The sequence below is a fragment of the Tupaia chinensis genome, unplaced genomic scaffold (genome assembly GCF_000334495.1).
Source record: "Tupaia chinensis unplaced genomic scaffold, TupChi_1.0 Scaffold000028_1, whole genome shotgun sequence".
NCBI lineage: Eukaryota > Metazoa > Chordata > Mammalia > Scandentia > Tupaiidae > Tupaia > Tupaia belangeri.
Window position 1 is genome coordinate 5,143,777 of NW_006159458.1, and position 25,324 is coordinate 5,169,100.

Consider the following 25,324-nt stretch of genomic DNA (forward strand, 5'->3'; position numbering starts at 1 on the left):
TTTTAGAAAATTGCAACTATTTTTACTATTTTGGGAAAATTTTCCTTAGAGTCATAAACAAAATCAGTAACTCACATCTTATTTTGTCAACATATATATCTCGAACACAACATATTTGTCCAAGGTAGTGCCAAGCCCACGGGAGACAGATACTTTACCTCGATCATCAACCTTTTTTGTGAGTTTTAGTTTAAGTGACAATTGATTTTTTCTTCTGTACAAATAAATCTTCCCCACCCCAAAGCTGAAGAGTGGACATTATTTTAAAGAATGTGATAGAGAGCTGGCACTAATCCCTTATAAATGTAATGCTAACATATCTTCATGTTTCTGGACATCCGAGAAATAATGTCGGTTAATACCTGACTTACTCTTTTATCTATGGTGAATGAGCTATCCCGCAGTACTAAATTTTTCAGGTAACAGATGCTTTGCTCCTTGAGCTACAGAGACCTTGATGAAAATTTTATAAAATATATTATATATTCCAGGTTTCTTATGCAGACTCTAGTGAACATAACTAATCCTTTCCATAATGATTCTGAAGTCTTACAATGAGCTTTGATCTCTGTAACAGAATTTATACTGTATCATTTTGTAGTCTGTAAAGTGCTTTTGAGGTTTTTATGTACAGTACATCATCCTAATTGGTTCTGTGAGTTAAGCAGTACGGATATCATGATGTTCATTCTATTAGTGAAAAAAATCAAAGCTTAGTATTTCATCTCTTGATGACAATGATCTAGTATCTCTGAGTATTCCTGTCAGCCAGATGTGCACTCGACCCACAGTTAAATCAATCACAGTAAGCTTTCCCAGTGTCTTGATGAGAGTATCATATGATCACAGAATTATTGACTTTTCAGGGTTATACAATAAGCTTACTGATATTAAAAGTAATGAAAACAATTACTGAATACTTACGATCTGCTAGGCCTTGTGGGTCACTTTATAAAATAATATTAACCAAAATATCAGGAAACACTTATCACTACAAACCAGTAAGACTAGATGGTTGTCTGTTAATGCAACGTAGTTTCTTTTTTTCTTTTTTCTTTTTTTTAGTTTCAGAGAGAGAGACAGACAGAGGGAAAGTGAGAAATCACGCCCAGGAGGGATGGCCACACTATAATTCCTTCTCCTCTCAGGATCTTAGGCATGCACATGTACACTCCTGGTGTGTTCTCCAGCCGCTGGGTCTGAGACCCATTCTGCACAGTCAGCCACATGGGATCCAGAGCTTTCACCTCCACGCTACCTGCAGGCTCCAGGCAACATAATTTAACCCATCCAGACTGATGCACGCTGTGAATGACTCAGACTATTGGTCTGAATCCCAGTACTGTACTCAATGGCTGTATGAGCTCAGGAAAGCTCCTTAACATCTCTCCACCTCAGTTTGACCATCCGATATAAGAAATACACTTAGTCTTTGTTCCCAGTGCCCGATAGAAAGCTCATAAAACCTTTGAAATTTTCTGAGTGGTAAAAGCCTCTTCCTCTCATGGAAGAAACAGATTCAAAAAAAAAAAAGTTCCTTTTTAGTTGGCTCTTGGTGAATCCTTATATAGGGACTTTCAGATGGAGACTAGCTGACAGAGAGGCCAATTATATTAGAGAGCTGGAACTTTCGGGCCCTCCCTCAATCTCCAGGGAAGGGACAGAGACTGGAGACTGACTCGGTTATCCACGGCCAGTGATTCCATGCCTATACAGTGGGACCGCCATGAAAAACCTCTAAACAACAGAGTTCAGAGCCCTTGAGCCCTTGGCTGGTAAACATATCTAGGTACTTGGAGGGTGGCAAGCTGTAAGAGGACCTGAGAACTTGGCAACTCCCTGGCCTTGCCACCAGTTCTTGCCCTTGCTATCTCCTCCACTAGGCTGTTCCTGCGCTGTATCCTTTACTATCACTGGTTTATAATAATAGACTGGTGATAGGAAGAAAGGCCCTTTCCCTGGAGAAAAATGCAAGTGCTTTCCAAAAAATAGGGTGAACTTGCAGTTGAGTGTTTTCCTGCTCTGTTCATCACAATGAACTTTCTTTCCATAAAGATAAGACCAAGTTTTCAAGCCAGATCCCTCATGTGTGAGGGCCAGGCAAAGAAGACTGAAGTTGAAAAACCATGTCCAGAGCAAGAATGCCAGCTTCTTCCTTTCCCATGAAAGTCTCCAGAGTGGGGCTGGAGCCCTCGCCTAACGGATGCCTCTGAGGGTTTGCCACCACACACCCCCCCACTCTCCCCCCCCCCCCCCACACTCACATGGAGCCATCAAAGTGTCTGCCTGGGCTGGTGCTGTGGCTTGGAGTTAGACTGAAACTCTTTAGAGAGGGAAGTCCAGAGCACCCAGCCAGGGCCTCCACCTTCGCCGCAGACACTCCTGAGATGGAGCTGGTGCCAGCCAGTACAAATCAGAGTCCATCTCCTCCACTGCAAGGAAACCTTCTGTGGTTGACTTTCCTATGAGAGCTGCTATTTAGTTACACTGTAGGCAAATGTACAGACACTCTCTGAAGCCCCGACAGGCGGATCCTGGCTGAGGTAAGTGTGGTGCTGGTTCTGCTGCCCCATCAGCCAATGTAGGCAGGATGCTTATGTGTCAGCCTTAATATATTGAGGCTTATGTGCTGTGGAGGCCTCTGATTGGTTCGCAGCCCTCAGCGGGTGGTGGTGATCATCTCGTCAAGGCCATAAAACGTACAACACTAGTCATGGGGGTGGAGAGTTAATATTTCTTAGGCCCCTCCTATGTATCTGACAGTCTCTCAACATACAACTTCATACGATGTCCAACAACCTTGTAAGATAAATAATACAACCCTTATTTTCTTCCTAAGAATTATTTTAATTAACTTATTTATTTTAATTTGACCAGAGAGGGACAGGAGGAAGGGCAATAGTGGGAAAGCAAGTTACCAGGTCTGGGACTCCAATCATGGTTGGCCATGTGGGAGTCCAGTGCCCTTAACAAGCACGCCACCTGCCGGCTTCCCCCATTTTCATAATCTAAGGCTCAGAGAGGTAGGTCATATAACTGACCTGAGACTGAACCTGTATATCCTCCCTCCTTCCGTCTGCTGCCCCAACACCAGCCAGTCCACACACTCTCTCCCTTTCTGAGGTGACCTTGCCCTCACCCTTTCTGTAGTTTTACTTTATTATATGTATCCCCAAAAAAGAGAGAGGAAGAACCAAAGTAAAGAAAAGCCCTTTCCTAAATTCTAGAAGTCATTCTAGCAATCCCTGCGTCCCCTCCAGTTTACAGCGGACTGGTCGGAAGTATGGGTGGCCCTGGGTTTTGTGATTTGTATGTGAGGCGGGGCAGTCCTGTGGAACTGAGTCCTGTAAGTTAGAGATCCGATGCTAGTCCCAGGTAGATAGTTTCAGAATCAAACTGAACTCGGGGCTCCCAGCTGGTATCAGAGTGTTCTAAGTAAAAACAGCTCAAGCACTTACTGCATTCTAGACATGGCTGTAAGCTACCGGAGTGAGTGACAGCCATTGATAATGGCAGATGACACACAGCACACAGATAAATGAATGCAGGTTTACTGTCTGCTATCTAATGAATTTAAGGTCGCAAGTGCTTAAAATATAGAGTAGCCTGGATTTTAAAAAGGGTAGCATAGCATTGTCCTGTAGGCCTTATAAAAGAACATCAAAATTTTCTCCCTTTATTTTTTTTTTTAAACATTATCTTAACTTTCTTATCCTTAAATTTGTAAGTAGCAGAGAGGCTTCAAATTATAGAGTAATCCGACATCCCCTATGGAATATTACTATTTAAAAATTTTATTTATTTATAATTTTTTTAATCATTCAAACATTCGAACTGAATAAGATAATACAGACAAAAAACAGCCTCACATTACATCAGATCAGTTTTTACCACCAAATGAGTTCAAGCCATGCTAGGTATGATTATACTAACAAATGAGGTATAATAAACTTTTGGGATTTCAAGAGTTTTTACTCATTATAATGTGGATATGAGATTGTGACCTGTCATATATCAGGTGACCTAAATGCTACCAAGAAAAACAGGGCATGTGATGCGAGAGAAAGTGTGTGTGTGTTCACTCGTGTGTGTGTGTGTGCTTGTGCATGTCTGCATAAACACAGTGGCCAGAGAGGAGCTCTGTGATAAGATTACAATTGAGCAGGATCCAAAGGAGTCGGTCACCAGTGATATCTGATTGCCGGGTATTCTCAGCAGAGAGAAGAATGGATGCAAAGACTGGAGGCAGAAATGTACATTGTCTGTTTAAGGGGGGGTGATCAGAGAACAAAATGAGGGAACATAGCTACAGCCAGAGGGAACATAGCTAAAGCAGGGAGATGAGATGGACAGCCACTGCAAAAATCTAAGTGAGAAACAATGGTAGCTTCTATCAGGTTGTAACAATGGTTGTGGAAAGAAGAAACAAGATTCTGGATATATTCCAAAGGTAATCAGACAGGATTTGTTGATGGAATGACGGAAAGGTAGTAGACCCAGAAAAAAAAGTCAAAGATCACACAAATCAATTAAAAGACAACATTTCTCATTTGCTGAGATGACATGGAAACCCGGGGGGTGGGCAAGAGTTGGGAGACTGTGCTTGGGTAACATCTCACACATGTGAAGTCTGAGATTCCAGTCAGTCATATTCTAGAAATGTGTTGTCTACTAGAACATCCATGGGCCATTAGCCTCACTTAAATTTTAATGAAAATTTATTTATATAATCTTTTGCTGGTTGAGGGTTTTACCTCGAGATAAAACAAAGTTGTTTTTTTTTAAATTATTTTAATTGACAATAATCCATGGAGTACAGTGTGGTATTTTGGTACATGAATATAGTGTGTTATGATCAAATCAGGATAATGTATATATCCATTACCTCAAACATTTGCCATTACTTTGTGCTGGGAGCCCTTAAATTCCTCTCATCTAGCTATATTGCAATATACAATAAATTAATGTTAACTACAGACACCATACCATACTATATATGGGATACTAGAACCTTGTTCTTTCTTTTTTTAAAATAATTATTTATTATTATTATTATTATTATTTTAATTTTCTATAAGGCACACCTGCTCACCAGAGAGAAAAAGAGAGAGAGAAAGTGGCAAGCACCAGGTCCAAGACCTGAACTGTTGTTGGCCATGTGGGAGCCGAGCACTTAACTACCACGCCACCTGCTGGCCCAGAACATTATTCCTTCTAATTGTAATTCTGTATCAGTTTAATGTTGATGGCTGCTGACTGATCACACAGTGGTTGCTAAAGCCTGGGATGCCTGTGGCAATCTCTTACAATAAGACAACAATGTAGGTTGATGCATTGACTGACTTCCTTTTGTGAAAAATTTCTTTATAGCATGAGATGCTAATTGGTATCATTTTAGCCACTGTAGAACTTCTTTCAAAATTGGAGTCAATTCTCTCAAATCCTGCCATTGCTTTATCAACCAAATTTATGTAAAATTCTAAATACTCTGTTGCATTTCAACAATGTTCACAGCATCTTCACCAGGAATAGATTCCATCTCAAGAAACCACTTTCTTTGTTCTTTCAAGCAAGCAAATCTTCATCCATTAAAGTTTTATCATGAGATTGAAGCAATTCTGTCACACTTTCAGGCTCTACTTCTATTTATATTCTCTTGCTATCCCCACATCTTCAGATACTTCTTCCACTAATATCTTGAACCCCTCAAAATCATTATGAGGGTTATAATAGACTTCTTCCAAACTTCCATGAATGTTGCTATTTTGACCTCCTCCATGAATCAAAAATATTCTTGATGGCATCTAGAATGGAGAATCCTTTCAAGGTTTCAATTTACTTTGCCCAGATCCACCTATTTGCCCAGATCCACCTAAGGAATCGCCATGTATGGGAGTTCTAGCCTTACAAAATATATTTCTTAAATAATAAGACTTTGAAGTTGAAATTACTCCTTGATCATATGTTACAGCATGATGTTATCATAGCAGTCATGAAAACAACATTAATTTATATATTCCATCAGAGGTCTTGGGTGACCACGTGCATTGCCAATGAGTAATAATATTTTGAAAGGAATCTTTCAAAGGAATCTTTTTTTCTGAGGAGTAAGTCTCAACAAAGAGCCTCAAATATCCCATGAATCCTGCTGTAGGCTTTGTTGCTCCGTCTACAGAAGACAGGCAGAGTAGATTTACCATAATTCTTAAGGGCCCTAGTATTTTGGGAGTGGTAAATTAGCACTGGATTTGACTAAAAGTCACCAGGTGCATTAGCCCTTAACAAGAGAGTCAGCCTGTCCTTAAAAGCTTTGAAACCTGGCATAGACTTCTCTTCTTTAGTTTTAGAAGTCCTAGATGACACCTTCTTCCAATCTAAAGCTATTTCAATGACACTGAAAACCTGTTTTTCTGTAGCCACCTTCACCAAAGATCCTAGTTAGACCTTTTGGATAACTTGCTGTAGCTTCCACACCAGCACTGCTACTTCACCTTGCACTTGAATATTATGGAGACAGCTTTTTTCCCCTTAACCTCATGAACCAACCTCTACCAGCTTCAGACTTTTCTTCTGTAGCTTCCTGACCTTTCTCAGTCTATGTAGAATGGCACAGAGTGAGGGCTGAGCTCTGGATGAGGCTCTGTCTTAAGAAAATGTTGTGGCTGGTCTGATCTTCTGTTCAGACCATTTTACGTTTCTCATTTATGTAAGGAGGCTGTGTTGCTTTCTTATCATTGCTATGTTCATTCCTAGCACTTTTAATTTCCTTCCTGAACTTTTCTTTCACATTCACAGCTTGGTTAACTCTTTGGCACAAGAGGCCTACTTTTCAGCCTATCCGGGCTTTTGATGGGCCTTCCTCACTAAGCTCAACTGTTTCTAGCTTTTGATTTAAAGTGACAGATGTGTGATTTTTCCTCTTACTTGAACACTTAGAGTCACTGCAGGGTTATTAACTGGCCTAATTTCAGTATCATTGTGACTCAGGCAACAGGGAGACCAAGCAGAAGGGAGAAAGGAATGGTGGTAGGTAGAGCAGTCACAACATTAAGTTTGCACAACATTTATTAAGTTTGTCATCTTACATGGGCATGGCTTTTGGTTCCCCCAAACAACAACATAACAACATCAAAAGTTACTGATCACAGATCACCACACAGATGTAATGATGACAAAGTTTGAAACATTGAGAGACTAGCCAAAATGTGACAGATGCAAAGCAAGCACATGCTGTTGCAAACATGGGATGATAGATTTGCTCTACACAGGACTGCCACCAACCTTCAATGTATAAAATACAGTATCTGCGAAATGCAAAAGAGCAAAGGACAATGAGCAGAGGTATGCCTGGAGAGACGCTGAGGAAATCGTGAGGTGGAACAGAAACTAGCACGACAGCTCTCGGCTACTTGCTAGTGGGTCATCTCTCAGATGAATCCTCAATTTGATGAAGTACTTATGACACAGAAAAAAGTTATTTCACCAAGCTTGGAGAATACCATACAATACTTGAATTTAAGTTGTCAATCTCTTCAAAACAGGTCTTGGATTGAGTTATTGAGAAAGCAAAAATGGCGGTTGTAGATGCAACTAAAACTCCTCTCTAACTTTCTCACAAATAAGTGCATCCTTTAGTCCAAATGGCTGACAAGCACATATCTGGTTCGTCTGAGCATTTTCCCCTTGAGTTTCTGCGTAGGAAATGTGCTTAGTGTGTGGGCACATGCAGCTATAATAGTACTACTCAACTACTTTGACTTTGGTAAAAACCTATTTGTTTTTCTTTCTTTGTTTTAGTACTGCTTGATTCCCAAATGTAACAAAGAAAGTTAGAGTTCTCCACATCCCTGGTAGGGTCTTGTTGCTGTGCTCCTCCTGCTTCATCCTCCTGGCTGGGACTACAGCTACGCCATGCCTGGCTTATTTTCAGACAGAGCTTTAGTGTGTCACACAGGATGGCCTTGGGCTTACAACCTTTCTGCCTCAGTCTCCCTGAGTCACTGCGCCCACAGCACTGGGTAGCTTTTACGTTGGACTGGGATCGAAACCCCAGCTTCCCATGTAGTCATCTCCTGTATTAGTATACTATAGTGTTTAAGGGAAAATCAAAAGAAGTCAGAATTAAAAGGAAGCTTCTATCTTTGCACAGGACACTGGGGACTTCTAACTGTGCACCTGGCTCTGTAAAGGTGGCACAGTCACCTCTACCAAATGCTGAGGTGCCTTGGCCACTGTGCGACTCAGTTCTTGTTTCAATTCTGAACTAACTCGACATCCTTCCAATATATGGCAGTAAGACATAAAAATAATGATAATTAAGGAAAAAAAAACTTTTGCTCAAGGACAAAGAGGAACTGAGCATCCTGGTACAATGCATGATACCCAGTTTCTTCTTAATTCGTGTTTGCAAAACAATACATTCAAGATGCAAATATAAACTTTAGCCCAGATTTATGTTTTTTCCCGAGGCAGGAGGCAGGTTTTTATGTCCTCATCATATTCCATAAGGATTTATAGCAACTAGTAAACATTTGTAAACTATGATAAACACATTTAAAACAACCTAGGCTGAGGTAGAGTAGGAGAGTAAGATTGAACCAGGAGATGTGACCAGTAAACTATGTACTTGACAACTTTTTTTTTTTTTTTTTTGAGAAGATTTTGCTATAGGGCACGTGCGCTTGCCAGAAAGACAGACAGAGACAGAGAGAAAGTGAGAAATCACCCTCCGGGGGCATGACCACACTGCAATCCCTTCTCTTCCATTCTCTTGGGATCTTGGGCATGCAGGCACATGTGCTCGGCATGAGTTTAAGTGACCGGGTCTGGGAAACGAACCACAGTTGACTACATGGGAATCCTGCGACATAGCCATTACGTTAACTGCTGGTCCCCTTTTTTTTTTTTTTTTAAGAGAGATTTCTGCTACCAGGTGTGGGTACTCACAGAGAGACAGAAAGCAAGAAATCACCCCTGGGGGGATGGTCACACTGCAGTCCCTTCTCCTCCATTCTCCCCTTGGGATCTCAGGCATGCACGCACATGTGCCTGGTGTAAGTTTCAAGCTGCCAGGTTCGGGATTTGAACTGCAGCCAGTTGACAACTTTATCTTTACTATAAGGTATGCATTTTATAAAAATATACATGCTGGGGCCAGTAGGTGGCATGGTGGTTAAGGTGCTGGATTCTCACATGGCTGACCATGGTTTGAGTCTTGGACCTGGCAGCTTGTTCTCTCACTCCCCCCCCCTCTCTCTCTCTCTCTCCTTTGCTCATCAAATTAAAAAATATTAATTACAAATAAAATAAGTAAATAAATATTAAAAAATACACGCTAGCTTCTTTTTTGCCTTTGGGCGTGTGTGCTCACAAGAGAGAGACAGTAAAAGAAACAGTGAGAGGGAAAGTGAGAACTCACCCCCTTGGGGGACGGTCATGCCACAATCCCTTTTCCTCCATTCTCCTCCTGGGATCTTGGGCATGCACACACGCAAGCCTGGTGTGAGTTTCAAGCCCCTAGTTCAGACTCTTGAACCATGGTCAGCCATGTTGGGAGTCCAGAAACATAACCGCTACACCATCTGCTGGCCCCCATGCTATTTTTCTAATGAAGAACCATGTAATTTAATTTGTTATATTTTCTTTTTTAAAAAAAGTAATCAGAAGCAAACAAGAAGTAGAATTTTTCCTAATGAAGGATTCTGGGAACTAGGGAACCTATGTATTGGCTCAAGAGAACACCTTCACTTCCAGTATTAATTATGTAGGATAGATAGATGGGGAGAAGGCAGCATGGTTTCTAGATTCAAGATGAGTAAACTCTGGGGTCAGGGGAGTCAGAGAACTAGTACCATCACAAGTTTACGTATACATGGGCAAACAGGAGGAAGAGAAAACATCCCTGTGAGATTTACTAGGGAACCAAATGAACAAAATCTACTAGGGACCTCTATTTAAAAGACAATGCACATGGATGCAAGTACATACACACACACACACACACACACACACACACACACACACACACACACACACACACACACACACACACACACACACACACACACACACACACACACACACACACACACACACACACACACACACACACACACACACACACACACACACACACACACACACACACACACACACACACACACACACACACACACACACACACACACACACACACACACACACACACCAAAGGGCAGAATGAAGTACTTTTATCTCAGAGTTTGCCTACCTATTGCTTGAGCTAAGGCTATTACAACTTCCTGGCAGGTTGTGACTTCGGTGACCCCGCAAACAATCCTCTGAACTCCATCCACCCATACTTTAAGTTCCATGGTGCACCGGCCAGTCACCCAAGGGCTCTGGGAAAGGTCATCGGGGTGTTAGGTCATGATTCTGGCTGCAGGAACACAGAGAAGGCAGAGTCCGTGTAGTCAGCTGAAAAAGAAAAAAAATCATTTTTATTAAAATGAATCCAAGTTATTTTTCTTCTAGTAAGTAAATCTTACACGAAACAGATTTTAATATGTTATGATCCTGCTACCGTTATAGCCCACATGCCTTGCCTACTTTATAGAACAAAATTCAGCAGTACAAACACAACCATAGCCACTTTATCATGACACTGTTTCCAGTAATACTATTTTCATAGTAATTTTAATCATTAAGTCATGCTCTATTGGGTTAAAAATGCTCATTTACTTGACAGGCCCTACTGCTCAATATACAGGCTGTTTTGCTATCATCTTTTTTCTTTGATTCTTTTGTTAAATTTCTGAAATTTAAAAATAAAGAAACTCACACCGGTTCTTTCATTAAATTTCTGAGCTTCAAAAATAAAGAAGTTTCTGTCTTTCTAGGATTCATAAATAATGCATTTCCAAATTGTCAGCACTGAGTATGAACAATTTTTAAAACAGGTGTCAGGGTATCTTTATCAACACAAAGCACCCCTTTGCTTCCCTCTTCCCCAAAGGATAGAGTGTCTTCTCCACTGAAGCACCAACACCAAGCACAGCATGACAGGCATGAATTCCATCAATGGCTGACAATTTCTCCATGCACGTACTGCTTGTCCCTTTTTCATTTAACTTGATTTGATACTTTTCTTTTAAGTTATTCAAATAATATAAGCCTTATCATTTGTTATACTTGCTGTGTTTAGCAAATGCTTGATACGCAACTACATGATATGCGAAGCAGAAATTTGGGTACTCTCACATACACTCTCGAATCAAGCCTCTCGGTCAGAATGTTATCAGCTTGTCTCACACTGATTATGCACAATTCTTCTTGTGGATTTTTACAATCTCAACTCTACCTGGGTTACATCTTTAAAATCTTTAGCCAACCTATGATTTATTTTGTTTATCTACTGTTTCGTGGTCTTCCAATTTCTTTGCTGTTTTTAAAAAGAATGTTAAAGTTTACGAGATGTAACAAACATTGATCTAAGGTTTATAATAGCCCTGGTGTTTCAGAAATAATGACTGATTAAGAAGCTCAGGTAAAAAACACTGAAAACTTTACTTATAAAACAGCGGTTACTACAACAGCACGTTAATCCCTTGTACATTCTCCTAAAGGAGCTTGGGCACTTCTAGGCCACCTGGTCACCAGGGCACATGAGCCAGAGCACCTGTGAGGTGATGGAGATGAAACCTAACTATTTTCCCCAGAGAAGGTATGAAGAGGCTTGTCATCCTGAAAATAAGGACTGGAGGCACATTACTTTCCAGCTTGCTGCTGTAGCTCTCTGTGTCAGATGTGGTACCTACAGCCCCTACATCAACAGAGAGAGGGCCCTCTTTAACTATGACAAGCTGATTCCCCTGCGTTCTCGGCTAGGAGGGACTGGAAGATACTAAAGTTCCTGGAAAAGAAGGGCTCCAAATGCAGAGACATGTAAGGAATCTGGAAAATAAAGCTGAACACGTTCCCCTGCAGCTAGACTTCTCCAGCCTTTAACAAGTAAGAGTTTATGTGCTGCTGTCCTGCCCCCATCAGTCTAGAGAGCATTTAAGGAAAGGAAACAGAAGAGTTCTGACTTACAGACTCGTTGCCTTCTCTCGAGGTACTCTAATGACTAAAAATACGACATGTATTATGCTTTCTTAGAATAAAATTAAGGTGTCAAAAATGGTCATGCACTAATATATTGCTCTATTAAATTACAGAAAACTCAGTTGAATTAAGTATATTTAATATCCAGTCCCTTACTTTTCATTAACATATGCTGAACTTGGGAAATCTATTAAAAGTCCTACTTCCTCTAAAGAAACTTGTCATTTGAAAGATACTTATGGGACTAATTTTTTTTTGAAACTGTAGAAGAACACTTAACATGAGAGCTATCTTCTCAACACATTCTTAAGTGCACACAGAGTCGTTAATTTCAGGTGTAGCATTTTACAGCAGATCTCTTAGTTCTTATTCATCGTGTATAACTAAAACTTCAGCTGAAACTTCACACCCCTCGAACAACAACCGCCCATTTCCCTCTGTTCCCATCCACGACACTATTTTATTCCTTGTTTCTATGAGTTTGATTATTCTAGACACCTCATATAAAGTCTAAATTCCTTCTTAGGCTTTTGTTCACTAACCTATATTTTTCTATCTCAATTATTTTCTTCACTATGAATTTTTAAGCATTAAGTGACTACGAGTAAACATGAAACACATATACATATGTTCAGTATTACAGAATACCGTAATCCTGTGGGAAAATGCTAAGTCTAAATAATACTGCTTAGTAATATAAACTTGTGAGTCAATCATTTTCTCACTCAGAGACTTATCATAGCTCACCACACAGAGAAGACCAGAATTCACATTTTTGTTTTAACTACTAATAGTATCTTTCAAACTTGAAACCTTAAAGGGGGTAGGAAATGCCTTAATGGATCAGATTAATGGGTCACCCTCCCCATATTTTATGTCTAGGTGGGCCACTGTTTTTAAGAGAACATTCTCTCCATCAGATTTGGGGCAGTACTGTCAATCATCCCTAGTTTCCTTAAAAATCATGGTGATATGTATGAGAGTCATTAGAAGGACTCATCTCTCCATCTTCCCAGTGGAAGCCCCAAGCACTCCTCTGTCAGAGCTGCCATCTTGATCTTTCCTTCACATCCTCTGGAGTCCAACTCCTAGTGCTCTATGCCCAGCCCCAGACCTAAGCTGGCAGGGAAGATGGAAATCCTACACTGTAGGTGCATGTGATGGACTGGTCATTACTGGAACCAAAGACCTAGTAACAAAAGGACTTGGGCATTCCAGCTGGAATCTAGAATAAATTTTCCATGGAAACTAATGTAGACAGAAGTAAGGTTCCACTGGAAGCATAGTGGTATAATTCAGTTATTTTTCACTATGAGATTTCTTTTCAAGTCACTATTATTTTAATAAATTTTATAACAAAGAACTAGGTTTATTCAGTAACATGCTACCAGGATAGAAGTATCTTTAGCTAAGAACCATTTGTAGTCATAGAGGTCTATTAGAATGGGGCCAGCAGGTGGCATGGAGGTTAAGGCAGCTGAATCCCACAAGGCCAACTTCGTGCTTTGAGTCCCAGACTTGGTGGCTTGAAAAATATGTCAGACGCCTGTGTGTACATGCACAAAATCCTGACAGGAGAATGGAGATGGGACTGAAGCAGGCCTTCCCCCCAGGGGGTGATTTCTCACTACACCCCAATCTCTGTCTCTCTCCAGCAAACATATGCACCCGCTCCTCACCGCAAAAAACCTATTGGAATTTGGCACCTACAGTTGTGGAGCTATCATCCCTCAAAATTAGTGCTTTAATAAAGCAATTAGAGTCAATTCTCACTACCTGAAGATTCCATATTTCTAGATTTGCCTTCCTGGAAAAACTTACTGGTAACCCTCCAAATCCATACCTGTGATGCTTTCATGATTATCTATGGATATGGACAAAGTAATAAAATCCTTGAGCCACCTGATACACCTTTCCAGCTGAGATGAAGGAAGGTGACACTCTGCTTTTTATTTCAACTCGTACACCATAAGCAAGTGTCCTTTTCTTAGTGCCATATTTCTGCATTCTGTGTTGGTGACTTCCCTAGCACAGTGCTGAAGGGCTGTGTAGCATTTTAGAAGCAAAAAGGTTATGTGAGGTAGGGAGAAAAATGCATGGTAGATGAGTTTCATTCAGACATGTGTTACAGAGCTGTTGGCTGTAGGCTGAATGTTAATGAATCTATAATATACATTAAATAAGGTGTCCTCAAACAAACACAAATCAAACAAGATTATATATTGATTAGTTAACAAAAATGTCATGACCAGAGAGTGACAGGAACCTAACCTTGTATTTTCCCTACGAGCAATGGCTCAGCATCCAATAATTCAGTGTTCACGTTCATGTTGACTTTATAGAATGTAAGTACCGTAAATAATGACAACTATATTTCTTTTTCACCATAGTGTAAGCGTGCTCACAGGAGAGAAACAGAGACAGAGACGAAAAGTGAGAAATCATGCCACAGTCCCTTCTCCTCTATTTTCTTCTTGGGATTTTTGGCATGTACACATACGTGCCTGACATGTTTTTCAAGCAGTTGGGTCCAGGACTCAAGCTACAGAGTTGGCCAATGGGGGTGGGGCTGGGGGTGCCTCAGGGCTTTAACAGTCACACTACCTGCTAAGTCGCTAGCCGTACATTTTAAAGAGTGTAACTTCCTCATGACGGTACCCACCAAGCTTTTGAACAAATTCTAGTACTCCCTGGACACCAGAAGCAAACTAAAGGTGGCTTATGGCCAGTTTTTACACTTCTTTCATTGCTACTTTTGATTCAATTCAGGGTTATCACAGCATATTAGAGCATTCTTTTCTTTTCTTTCTTTCTTTCTTTTTTTTTTTTTTTTTTTGAGAGGTTTTTGCTATAGGGCACGTGCGCTTGCCAGAAGACAGACTCAGACAGAAAGCAAGAAATCACCCCCCAGGAGGGATAGCCACCTCACAATCCCTTCTCCTCCATTCTCCTTTTGGGATCTTGGGCATGGCACATGCGCCTGGTGTGAGTTTAAGCCACCGGGTCTGGGACTTGAACCGCGGTCGACTACCTGGGAGTCCAGCGACTACCTGGGAACCAGCCATTATGCCATTTGCTGGTTCCCCAGAACATTCTTTTTAAAAATACCATGTTGGGCTGTAAGAGAATCTTCACAATCAGGCCTGCCACTTTAATCGAGTACATGCTAGCCACTAGGTCCTTGAGCATCACAGAGAAAGAGATTCAGCACAATCAACACAGTATATTCTGATAGTACTTATTAAAACAATTAGTAATCAGATATTAAAATTCTCTATTGTGTAGAAAATTGGATAAAAGAACAAAGGGAGTTTACTTCATCCTGAAACTGATTTGAGGGAAGAATTAAATTATCAAGAACGATTGTTACCAATCAAAACATATTAACTTTTTAATGTTCACAGAATCACTGAGGTAAGGAAAAAAAAATGATTCTGGGTATCCGTTTCCTGTGGAGATGAAAACAAAATGGAAGATGTAAACAAAAAAAGACAACACGATAGGGTGAAGCACGATATGGGAGAATGAGGAGGGGAAGAGAGTGACGTAAAGAGGAAAAAATATTAGGAAGGAGAACAGGGGTAAGAAAACAGAATTTGTCAGATTCAGGCAGCATCTTTTTGGGAAACTGTCTCAGATGCTGGTGCTAGGTCACCTGCTGCTGAAACGCGATGTTCCAGCCACACGTCTGTGGCACTCTGGTTTTGTATTTTGGAAATGTAGTTACACATAAATTGCTCGGAGCACTCCCATTATTTTGCTATAATGCAGATCTGCGAGTTCTATCACAGAGAATGGGTTGTTAGAAAAAGGTACAATGTCAGCCCTGGATGCTGAGGAAGAGGACTTAGATAATGTGAGTGCTTCCTCATGGGAGTTCTAAGGACAGTCATCCTGTGAGGTGCACGTGGGAAAGCAAAGTCCCACTGTCCATCAATTAGGAGAGAAAAACACAGCATGATGAAGGTTCTGCTACCCTACAGCAAGGAACCTGGTTAAACTCTGTTAAATTCACTCATGACTCAGCATGGGGAGGGGTGTAGGAAAAGGGAATGCCTGTAAAGCACCCCACTGAGCTACAGGATACAAGTTGCCAACTTTTTGAAAAATAGGCCTACTTCTAAAATAAGAAACACCTACCAACCTTTTAACACATGTCCAGGCACCTAGAAAAGGTGATGAACATGCTATTTAGAGTTTCACTTGTAAGGACAAAATACAGAGCAAATGAGAAAACTGAATTGAGCCTAGCTTCTCTCTTGTCTGTGAACAATCTTCATTGCCACCATTAATCCATCTCTTTTACAAATGGGTCTTATAGTTCTCCTTTTAGAGATCTGTCTAAATCATAGAATTTCTTCTTTGCTTTTATTTATTTTTTAAAATTTTTGCCATAAGGTACATGTGCTTGCCAAAGATAGAAGAAAAATGAGAAATTACTTCCTGGGGTGATGGCCCCCCACAATCCTTTGTCCTTTCTTTCTCAGTATTCTGGGCATGTATGTGCAAGCACCTGGCGTGATTTTTAAGCCACTGGGTCCAAGACTTGAAACGTCGTCAGCCATGTGGGAATCCAGCACCCTAACTAGCAAACAACTTGCTGGCCCAATCGTATGTTTTTATAAGTTCACAATTCTGGGACCAGCAGATGGTATAATGGTTATGTCACTGGACTCCCATGTAATCGACTGTGGTTCAAGTCCTGGACTTGGGAGTTTAAAACTCACGCCAGGCACGTGTGTGTGTACATGCCCAAGATCCCAAGAGGAGAATGGAGGAGAAGTGATTGTGGTGTTCCCATCCCTCCTGAAGGGGTGATTTCTCGCTATTCTCTCTGTCTTTCTGGTGAGTGCATGTGCCCTATATCAAGAATCTCTCTCTCAAAAAAAAAAAAAAATCACAATTCTGGGACCAGCAGATGATGTGATGGTTATGTTACTGGACTCGCATGTATCCAACCGTGGTTTGTGTTCTGGACCGGGCACCTTAACACTCATGTTGGGTGCATGTGCATATGTGCTCGAGATCCCGAAAGGAGACTGGAGAAGGGATTGTGGTGTGGTCATCCCCTCTGGGTGGTGGTTCCTTGCTTTCTGTCTGTCTCTCCAGTGAGTGCACATGCCTTACAGCAAACATTTCTCTCTCTAAAAGAGAATTTCACAATTCTAAGCAATTTGAGCATATTAATTATGAAATCAAACAAACCCATGCTTTTCCCCTACTACTCATTATTCTCAGATGACAGCATTCAAATACACCCAATGATTTAAGATGTCTTAAATGCTGAGTGACTGTTCTACAATTACGGCAACAAACAGTGTGAGTACTTACTATACATTAGGCACAGTGCTATCGATTTATCCCTCACAACACAATTCATAAAGTTAAGTACAATTAGCTTCACTTTATAGAGGACAGTGATCATTTTCAGAGAGCTTAAATAACTTTTCCAAGATTGCAAATCTAGTAATTTAGGGACATATATTCAAAATTTAGATGTTTCAATAAACTAACGAATAAATAAAGCCAGACTTCTCCCAGAGGATTCCATGTACTCAAATGTTTTTTAAAATGTCTTAAATTACCCTAAGAAATCTTATCTATAGTCTCGTGGAAATTTATTTCCGTCAATAAATTATGACTAGACAAAATGTACAAAGTTTCTATTCTAGGAGAAAGAAAAGAAGTAAACCATGCAGGGACTAGCAGTTGGCGTAATGGCTATGTCGCTGGACTCCCATGGAGTCGGCTGCGGTTCGAGTCCCTGACCCGGTGGCTTAAACTCACGCTGGGCGCCTATGCATGTGTGCCCAAGATCCCAAGAGGAGAATGGAGGAGCCGGGATTGTGGCACGGCCAGCCCCCCTGGGGGGGGGGGGTGATTCTCGCTTTCTGTCTCTCTGTCTCTGTCTTTCTGGTGTGTGCATGTGCCCTATAGCAAAAACCTAAAAAAAAAAAAAAAGAAGTAAACCATGCAGTGTTCTTGTTTTTATTTTAATTTTTTAAGAATTATTTTAACTTCCTTCCTCCCTCTCTCCCCCTCCCCTCCTCCTCCTCCTCTTCCTCCTCCTTCTTTTTAATTTGACCAGAGAGGGACACAGCCAGAGCAGCAGTAGCAGGAGGGGAGGGGAGGAAGGGAGAAGAGGACAGAGAGAGAGAGAAAGTGAGAAAGCAAGCTGCCAGATCTGGGATTCGAACTGCAACCTACCATGTGGGAGTCCAGCTCCTTAACCACCATATCACTTGCTGGCACCGACACTTACTTCTGAATTCACAATTTGAGTAAAATGTGACCTGTCAATGAAAACTCTTGAGTATAAATACAGGATTTCTATTTAATAATTGTAAATCACTACAAAGCAAAATCTTTACAACTATATTTTAGAAAACTGGTAAGTTTTCAGTAACTAAGGCTAGTCTTGAAAATTAGTTCTGTTTCAGAATAACTCTGTCCTCTCCACCATCTAGCCATGCCATATTCTTTTTTCCAAATCACGAGCCTAGCAATCAAACTCCCAAATAAATCTGGGTTTTCCTGGCAAAGTCTCTAAGGAAGCTATGAACAGCTCATAGTAGAGATGTCAAAAGAGTGATGGGCATGGTTGCGGGCCTTTCCAGGCTCTGCGCGTCTCCCCCGGGGCCCTGCCGAGCCCTACTCCCTGGGGTTTATGCCTAGGATCAGATTTGGATACATGTGTAAGGATATGTCAGCTGTGCTAGCTAGTGGATATACCTAGACTAATTGAGTTCATTGGTAGAACAATTGAATGGGGGGGGGCGGAAGGCATTGAGGGCAATCATGAATGTCAGGGACAATGGAGGAGGAAGATGGGAAATGGCAGAGGGTGGGGATGGGGAATCTAGGATGGCAAAACAAAAGGCAAGGTATGCAGGACACAAAAATTGGGAAATCATTTGCTGAGAACATATATGTTGATGTGCTTGATTGAGCCAATGCACAGTGTATTTTGGATGGAAAATTCATATGTGTGTTGTGATGAGAAAAAAAAAATTTATAATAAAAAACAAAGTACAAAAAAAAAAAAAGGAGAGAGAAGAGGATAAAGACAGCAGTGAATCAATAGAGAGGCAGGATGTTAATGAGAAATAGATATGGTTTATTACCTGTTGATGATGACATGTATAGTATTCTCAACTGAACCGGTATGGGAAGTATTTCATGATGGGTGAAGTCTTTTTAATAAGCAAAAATGAGAAATAGTGATTGATTGTTTAAAAAAAATAATAATAACAATTATTGGGAAAAGCATGGAAAAGATATTGAATGATAAAGCGGGGAGATTGATATCTCTGTATTGACTGACATGCATGGCATCCCATTTTGAAAAAGCAATGGAAGTCAATGTAAAGTTATATGTAATCTAGTGTAATAGAAAGAAGATTATGATGATAATAAAATAAAATTAAAAAAAAAAAAAAAAAAAAAGAGTGATGGGCATGATGGCACTTTCTCCAGGCATACGAAGGTCACGCACCTCGGGTAGGTTACTGCAACCCAGCAGAAAAGGTGTCTTGCCTCTCGCAGCCAGCAACACACTGGCATCAACTAGAGACCACAGACTCACTTCACTGATGACGCAAGGCTGAGGCCTGGCCAGATCCCACCACTGGATAAAGGTCACTGTTCAGTACCAAGTCAATCTTCAGAATATTAATTTAGATTATTGAGAAAACAGGAAATAAATGATTAGGTTTTACATATATTAGGAAGTGCCCAGTATAGGAGATGCTGAGGGAGCTGCTCTTATAAAGAGGTCTAGTTAAAACAGACCACAAAATGAGTTAGTCCTGATAAACGAACATGAACATGAAAAACTGTGACCTGTTTTTGCTATTTTCTTAAATGTTTATGGAAGGCAGAACAATTTGGGACCTTACAGTTCAACTTTACTAGCATAGGATCTCTTAAATAAATATAAATACCTATCATCGGGTTCTATTTCGTGCTGCAATATTAGAAAGCAACATAAAACGTCATCTGTTTTGCAATTACGCCTCCTTTTAGTGGCACTCGGTCTACTTTGAGGCCTTCCATAGCCGGTGTGGGGCATGTGCGCAGTGCCAGGCTCTGTGTCAGGGAGATTACAGAGCAGGGGTAAGAGGCCACACTCTCAAAGTCCTAACCTGAAAGGCCTTAACTCTGGCATCCCTTAAGTCATATTTTCCACTACAAGTGCTACTTCATGGCTCTCTTGCATTAATCGCTAGAAAACTGGAAATGAGCAATATGTTATCGTGTACTTCTACTGAAAGAAGTCACTGGAAACTTGGCGATGTTTTAAAAGGTAGATTTCAGTACAAACAGATGTGACAGCTTTCCTTATGCAGGTACACTTGGGCATCTTCATTGTAAATGACCTGTCAACTGGTAGCATGTCCTTGGCCGACTGAATCCAGGAACAACAATAAGTACAGACAAGTATGGAAGCCTCACTGTGTGACGGATGCAATAAATGATTCAACTTAATCTTTTCAATACCCACCTGGTGCTCTATGTAACATGAATTAGTAAACCAATGAGGAAACAGAAAGAAAAATCAGAAACTCACCCAGGGTTATCCAGTAAATGGCAGATGCAAACCAGACAATGCTCATGACCACTAAAACATTATTTATACTTATGAAATAAAGTTATTGGTAACATTTGCATGGGCATTTGTAATCACCAATTCTGGCTCAGGAGGAAAGTGTAATCAAGCAGATGTGACCGTGGGAGTTAGAAACTGCCACACCACAAAGCCGAATGGTATATTTAGTGCCCTTATTACCACAGAACTGAGGAGAAGCAAAGGGCTGATGATGTTCGATAATCGAATCAGACTTGGTAAATCGGAAGTTTCTTTTGAAAACTTTCTCTCCCAGTCTCCTTCACCTCAGCAAAGCAGGAATCGAGGTACTGTCTAAATCCAGAAGTTATCTGCTCCCCAAAGTCTGTCCTTCCTGCTATAAGCTGTCTGCCAAAGGCAGAATCGTTTTTCTTTTCCACATCTGAACAGATATGGGCTACTTCATTAGTGATTTTTGTCCACTTGAGGGATGGCAAATTATGTTCACTACCTTATAGTCACCACTCAAGTATAATGACTCTAATCCCTGAATTTAATAGTTAAATTAAATTACTTAAACATTAAGTAATTTAACATTTTGCAATAAAACCTACATTGTACTTACCAGTAAATAAAAAGACAATTATTTTTAGCTAAGAAGTCAAGATGACTCTCATTCATGTTATTATTTATACTGAACCCTTTAATTCTGACAGATGAGCCCATTTTTATAATTATAACAAAGTAAATATGAAAACTTTTCAACAAAACATTGTGCTTAAGACTAGTCACTTCGAATAGCCAAAAAGCGTATGTTAGAACGTGTTTCTTTGCAGGCATGCATTTAATTAATTAATTAATTAATTAATTTTTTTGGGAGAGGTTTTTGCTATAGGGAGCGTGTGCTCGCCAGACAGAGACAGAGAGACAGAAAGTGAGAAATCACCCCCCATGGGGGATGGCCAGGCTGCAATCCCTTCTCCTTCATTCTCCTCTTGGGATCTTGGGCACACATGCACCCGCGCCCGGCGTGAGTCTTAAGCCACCGGATCCAGGACACGAACCACGGTTGACTACATGGGAGTCCAGCGACATAGCCATTACGCTAACTGCTGGTCCCGCAGGCATGCATTTATAAGCTGAATATTATATACATATTTCAAAGAACAAAATAAATAACTTTGTGAGGAAACAATCATAAAAGAAATATGCAATATTAAGAAATATTTGAAACCCTGATCTCTGGCTTAAAGTGGCTGCCAGACCATAAAATTCATACTAGACTTCAATTTTAAGATTTAATTAACACAGTATACAAAGCAGAACAGTTCACACACTTCTTAAAATCCCATTACTGTACATATTCCACTGATAAAGTACTAGATATTTTAAGAAAATGGAAGCCTGAAATTTTATCTGGCAAAATCATCCACATATAATCTCTTAAGAATATTTGTTAAGTTGGAACTAGTCTGGCTCATAGAGAATTCGTGTCCATTCAGAAAATTTGAAAAGGTGGCTCATTTTCTGTTACTTTTTACAAGTCAAGAATAATTTTTGTTTTCTGAAGAAAATCTAGGTCAATTACATAATTAAACTGCTAGATCCTATGTAAAAATAGGTGCATCTTTTGATGGCTTTTGAAAGTAAAAGGTATTTTCCATTACATAATAGCAATAATTTAATAGAAAGGCTACATATTCAGTATAATAAAATATGCTCTTCCAAAATGCCACACTTTATTCTTCAGAGTCCTCTAAGAGATACTGTATGCTGCTATGAAATTAGCTGGGGAAGTCTGGGGTTTCAAATAATCCAGAGAGAGCTGCACTGTTTTATGGGTATTCAACATCATTAGAGAAAACAGATGCTGAGTTTGAGACATGCACTGTGAAACCTCAAAAGACCTGCTATTTGTTGTAAATATCATTAGTGATGCTGACTAAGGAGGTACTTTATTTGACCATATTCTATTGGGCTTAAGTTTAGTCCCTGCCCTTTTATTTCCAGTGAGGACAGATGTGATTTGTCAATCAGCAGTCAGACTGAATGAGGAAAGATAGATCAAAATAATACTATAAATGGCTTCACTGTAGGGTACAGCTACTAGATCAATTAACTGTATAAAATCCCAATACACTTTCTAAATTAACCTGCTTGCTTCAATTTGCTGTGTTTAAGTAAATAGTTGCATTTCATTAGTGTATTGATTTCCACAATGTGTCTACATTTCTTCAAGTACTACATTTTCAGAGTAGAGAGCAAAGCTCAAGCACTGCTACAGCAATATTCCTGACAAAGGTTCCTTGCACAAGTTCCTCCATTACCACGGAATAAAGTGGCTTAAGAGCAGTGACCAAGGATTCCTCCAGCAGTCCCTAAAATCTCTACTCTGTCTCAGGGGGTCATCAACAAGACGGAAGCAGTAGCAGGGAATGAGTGTCTACTCAGAGCAGAGAGGCTGGGAGTAGCACTGGGGTAACATACATGCCTGGCCTAGTTGGGGAGAAAACTGGGATTTTTACAGAAACTTTTTCTTTTTTGGTAGAGGTTTTTTCCTATAGGGCATGTGTGCTTGCCAGACAGACAGAGAGAGACAGAGAGACAGAAAGTGAGAAATTAACCCCCAGGGGGGATGGCCACACCGCAATTCCTTCTCCTCCATTCTCCTCTTGGGATCTTAGACACGCACGCACACGTGCCCGGCAGAAACATTTTTTATTTAGTCTTGACAGAGTGTATGCATGTGCATGTGGAGTAGGGTAGAGAGAAAGAGAGAGAAGCCCCTTCCACAGGGTCTGATCATGTGGTAACCCTCCATCTCCAGCCTTTCAGATCTGAGGCAGTCACAGGTGCCAGACCCTATCTTGGGCTGACCTGGGCTGGGATTTTGAACTGCAAGTGCCATGTGGGATCTGGCTTCTCCTGAGCAGTGCACTACTACTGAGCCACTAAGCCAGTCCCTAAATAAACATTCTAGTTCAAATGTAACATATAGCAGAAAAATTCAGAAATCTTAAATGTGATGAATTTTTAAAGTGAACACACCTGTGTAATCACCTTTCCCGTCCAGACCCCCTCCCTCCAAAGGCAGCAGGTATTACGATCTCTATCATCACAGATGAACTGGTTTTGCCTGTTTCTGAACTCTGTGTAAACAGACTGTACCATAAGGAATGGGTCTACTATGTTTGCTCAGCTTTATCCACGCTGCTGTGCTTAGCTTTAGCTATAGTTCCTTTTCTCACTGCAGCAGAGTATAAAGGTATCACAATTTATTCACTTATTCTACTTTTTTTTTTCAAAGAATTATTTAATTTTATTTATTCATTCATTTTAATTTGACGAGAGACAGAGAGAGAGAGAGAGAGAGAGAGAGCGCGTGCGAGCGCGCGTGAAAGCTGCCAGATTCAGGACTTGAACTATGGTCAGCCATGTGGGAGTGTCCAGTGCCTTAACCACCACGCCACCTGCTGGTCCCGACCTATTCAGGGTACAGCTACTAGATCAATTAACTGTATAAAATCCCAATACACTTTCTAAATTAACCTGCTTGCTTCAATTTGCTGTGTTTAAGTAAATAGTTGCATTTCATTAGTGTATTGATTTCCACAATGTGTCTACATTTCTTCAAGTACTACATTTTCAGAGTAGAGAGCAAAGCTCAAGCACTGCTACAGCAATATTCCTGACAAAGGTTCCTTGCACAAGTTCCTCCATTACCACGGAATAAAGTGGCTTAAGAGCAGTGACCAAGGATTCCTCCAGCAGTCCCTAAAATCTCTACTCTGTCTCAGGGGGTCATCAACAAGACGGAAGCAGTAGCAGGGAATGAGTGTCTACTCAGAGCAGAGAGGCTGGGAGTAGCACTGGGGTAACATACATGCCTGGCCTAGTTGGGGAGAAAACTGGGATTTTTACAGAAACTTTTTCTTTTTTGGTAGAGGTTTTTTCCTATAGGGCATGTGTGCTTGCCAGACAGACAGAGAGAGACAGAGAGACAGAAAGTGAGAAATTAACCCCCAGGGGGGATGGCCACACCGCAATTCCTTCTCCTCCATTCTCCTCTTGGGATCTTAGACACGCACGCACACGTGCCCGGCAGAAACATTTTTTATTTAGTCTTGACAGAGTGTATGCATGTGCATGTGGAGTAGGGTAGAGAGAAAGAGAGAGAAGCCCCTTCCACAGGGTCTGATCATGTGGTAACCCTCCATCTCCAGCCTTTCAGATCTGAGGCAGTCACAGGTGCCAGACCCTATCTTGGGCTGACCTGGGCTGGGATTTTGAACTGCAAGTGCCATGTGGGATCTGGCTTCTCCTGAGCAGTGCACTACTACTGAGCCACTAAGCCAGTCCCTAAATAAACATTCTAGTTCAAATGTAACATATAGCAGAAAAATTCAGAAATCTTAAATGTGATGAATTTTTAAAGTGAACACACCTGTGTAATCACCTTTCCCGTCCAGACCCCCTCCCTCCAAAGGCAGCAGGTATTACGATCTCTATCATCACAGATGAACTGGTTTTGCCTGTTTCTGAACTCTGTGTAAACAGACTGTACCATAAGGAATGGGTCTACTATGTTTGCTCAGCTTTATCCACGCTGCTGTGCTTAGCTTTAGCTATAGTTCCTTTTCTCACTGCAGCAGAGTATAAAGGTATCACAATTTATTC

At 40.7% G+C, this 25,324-nt stretch overlaps 1 protein-coding gene across 10 annotated transcripts in view; it reads right to left on the bottom strand.

The window, feature by feature from the left end:
• Positions 1-25,324, bottom strand: part of RASSF8 (Ras association domain family member 8) — a 134,962-nt gene that overhangs the window by 13,873 nt on the left and 95,765 nt on the right. For 2 of the 10 annotated variants that reach the window (XM_006140284.3, XM_006140286.3), the window contains one exon: positions 10,250-10,455. In XM_006140284.3, coding sequence (XP_006140346.1) covers positions 10,250-10,352 — 103 coding nt within the window. In that variant the 5' untranslated portion in view covers positions 10,353-10,455. Of the gene's footprint in view, positions 1-10,249; positions 10,456-11,242; positions 11,416-12,828; positions 12,848-13,077; positions 13,271-18,288; positions 18,308-25,324 lie in introns of those variants that run through there. The other 8 variants (XM_014587270.2, XM_006140285.3, XM_006140279.3 and 5 more) reach the window with 8 other exon arrangements.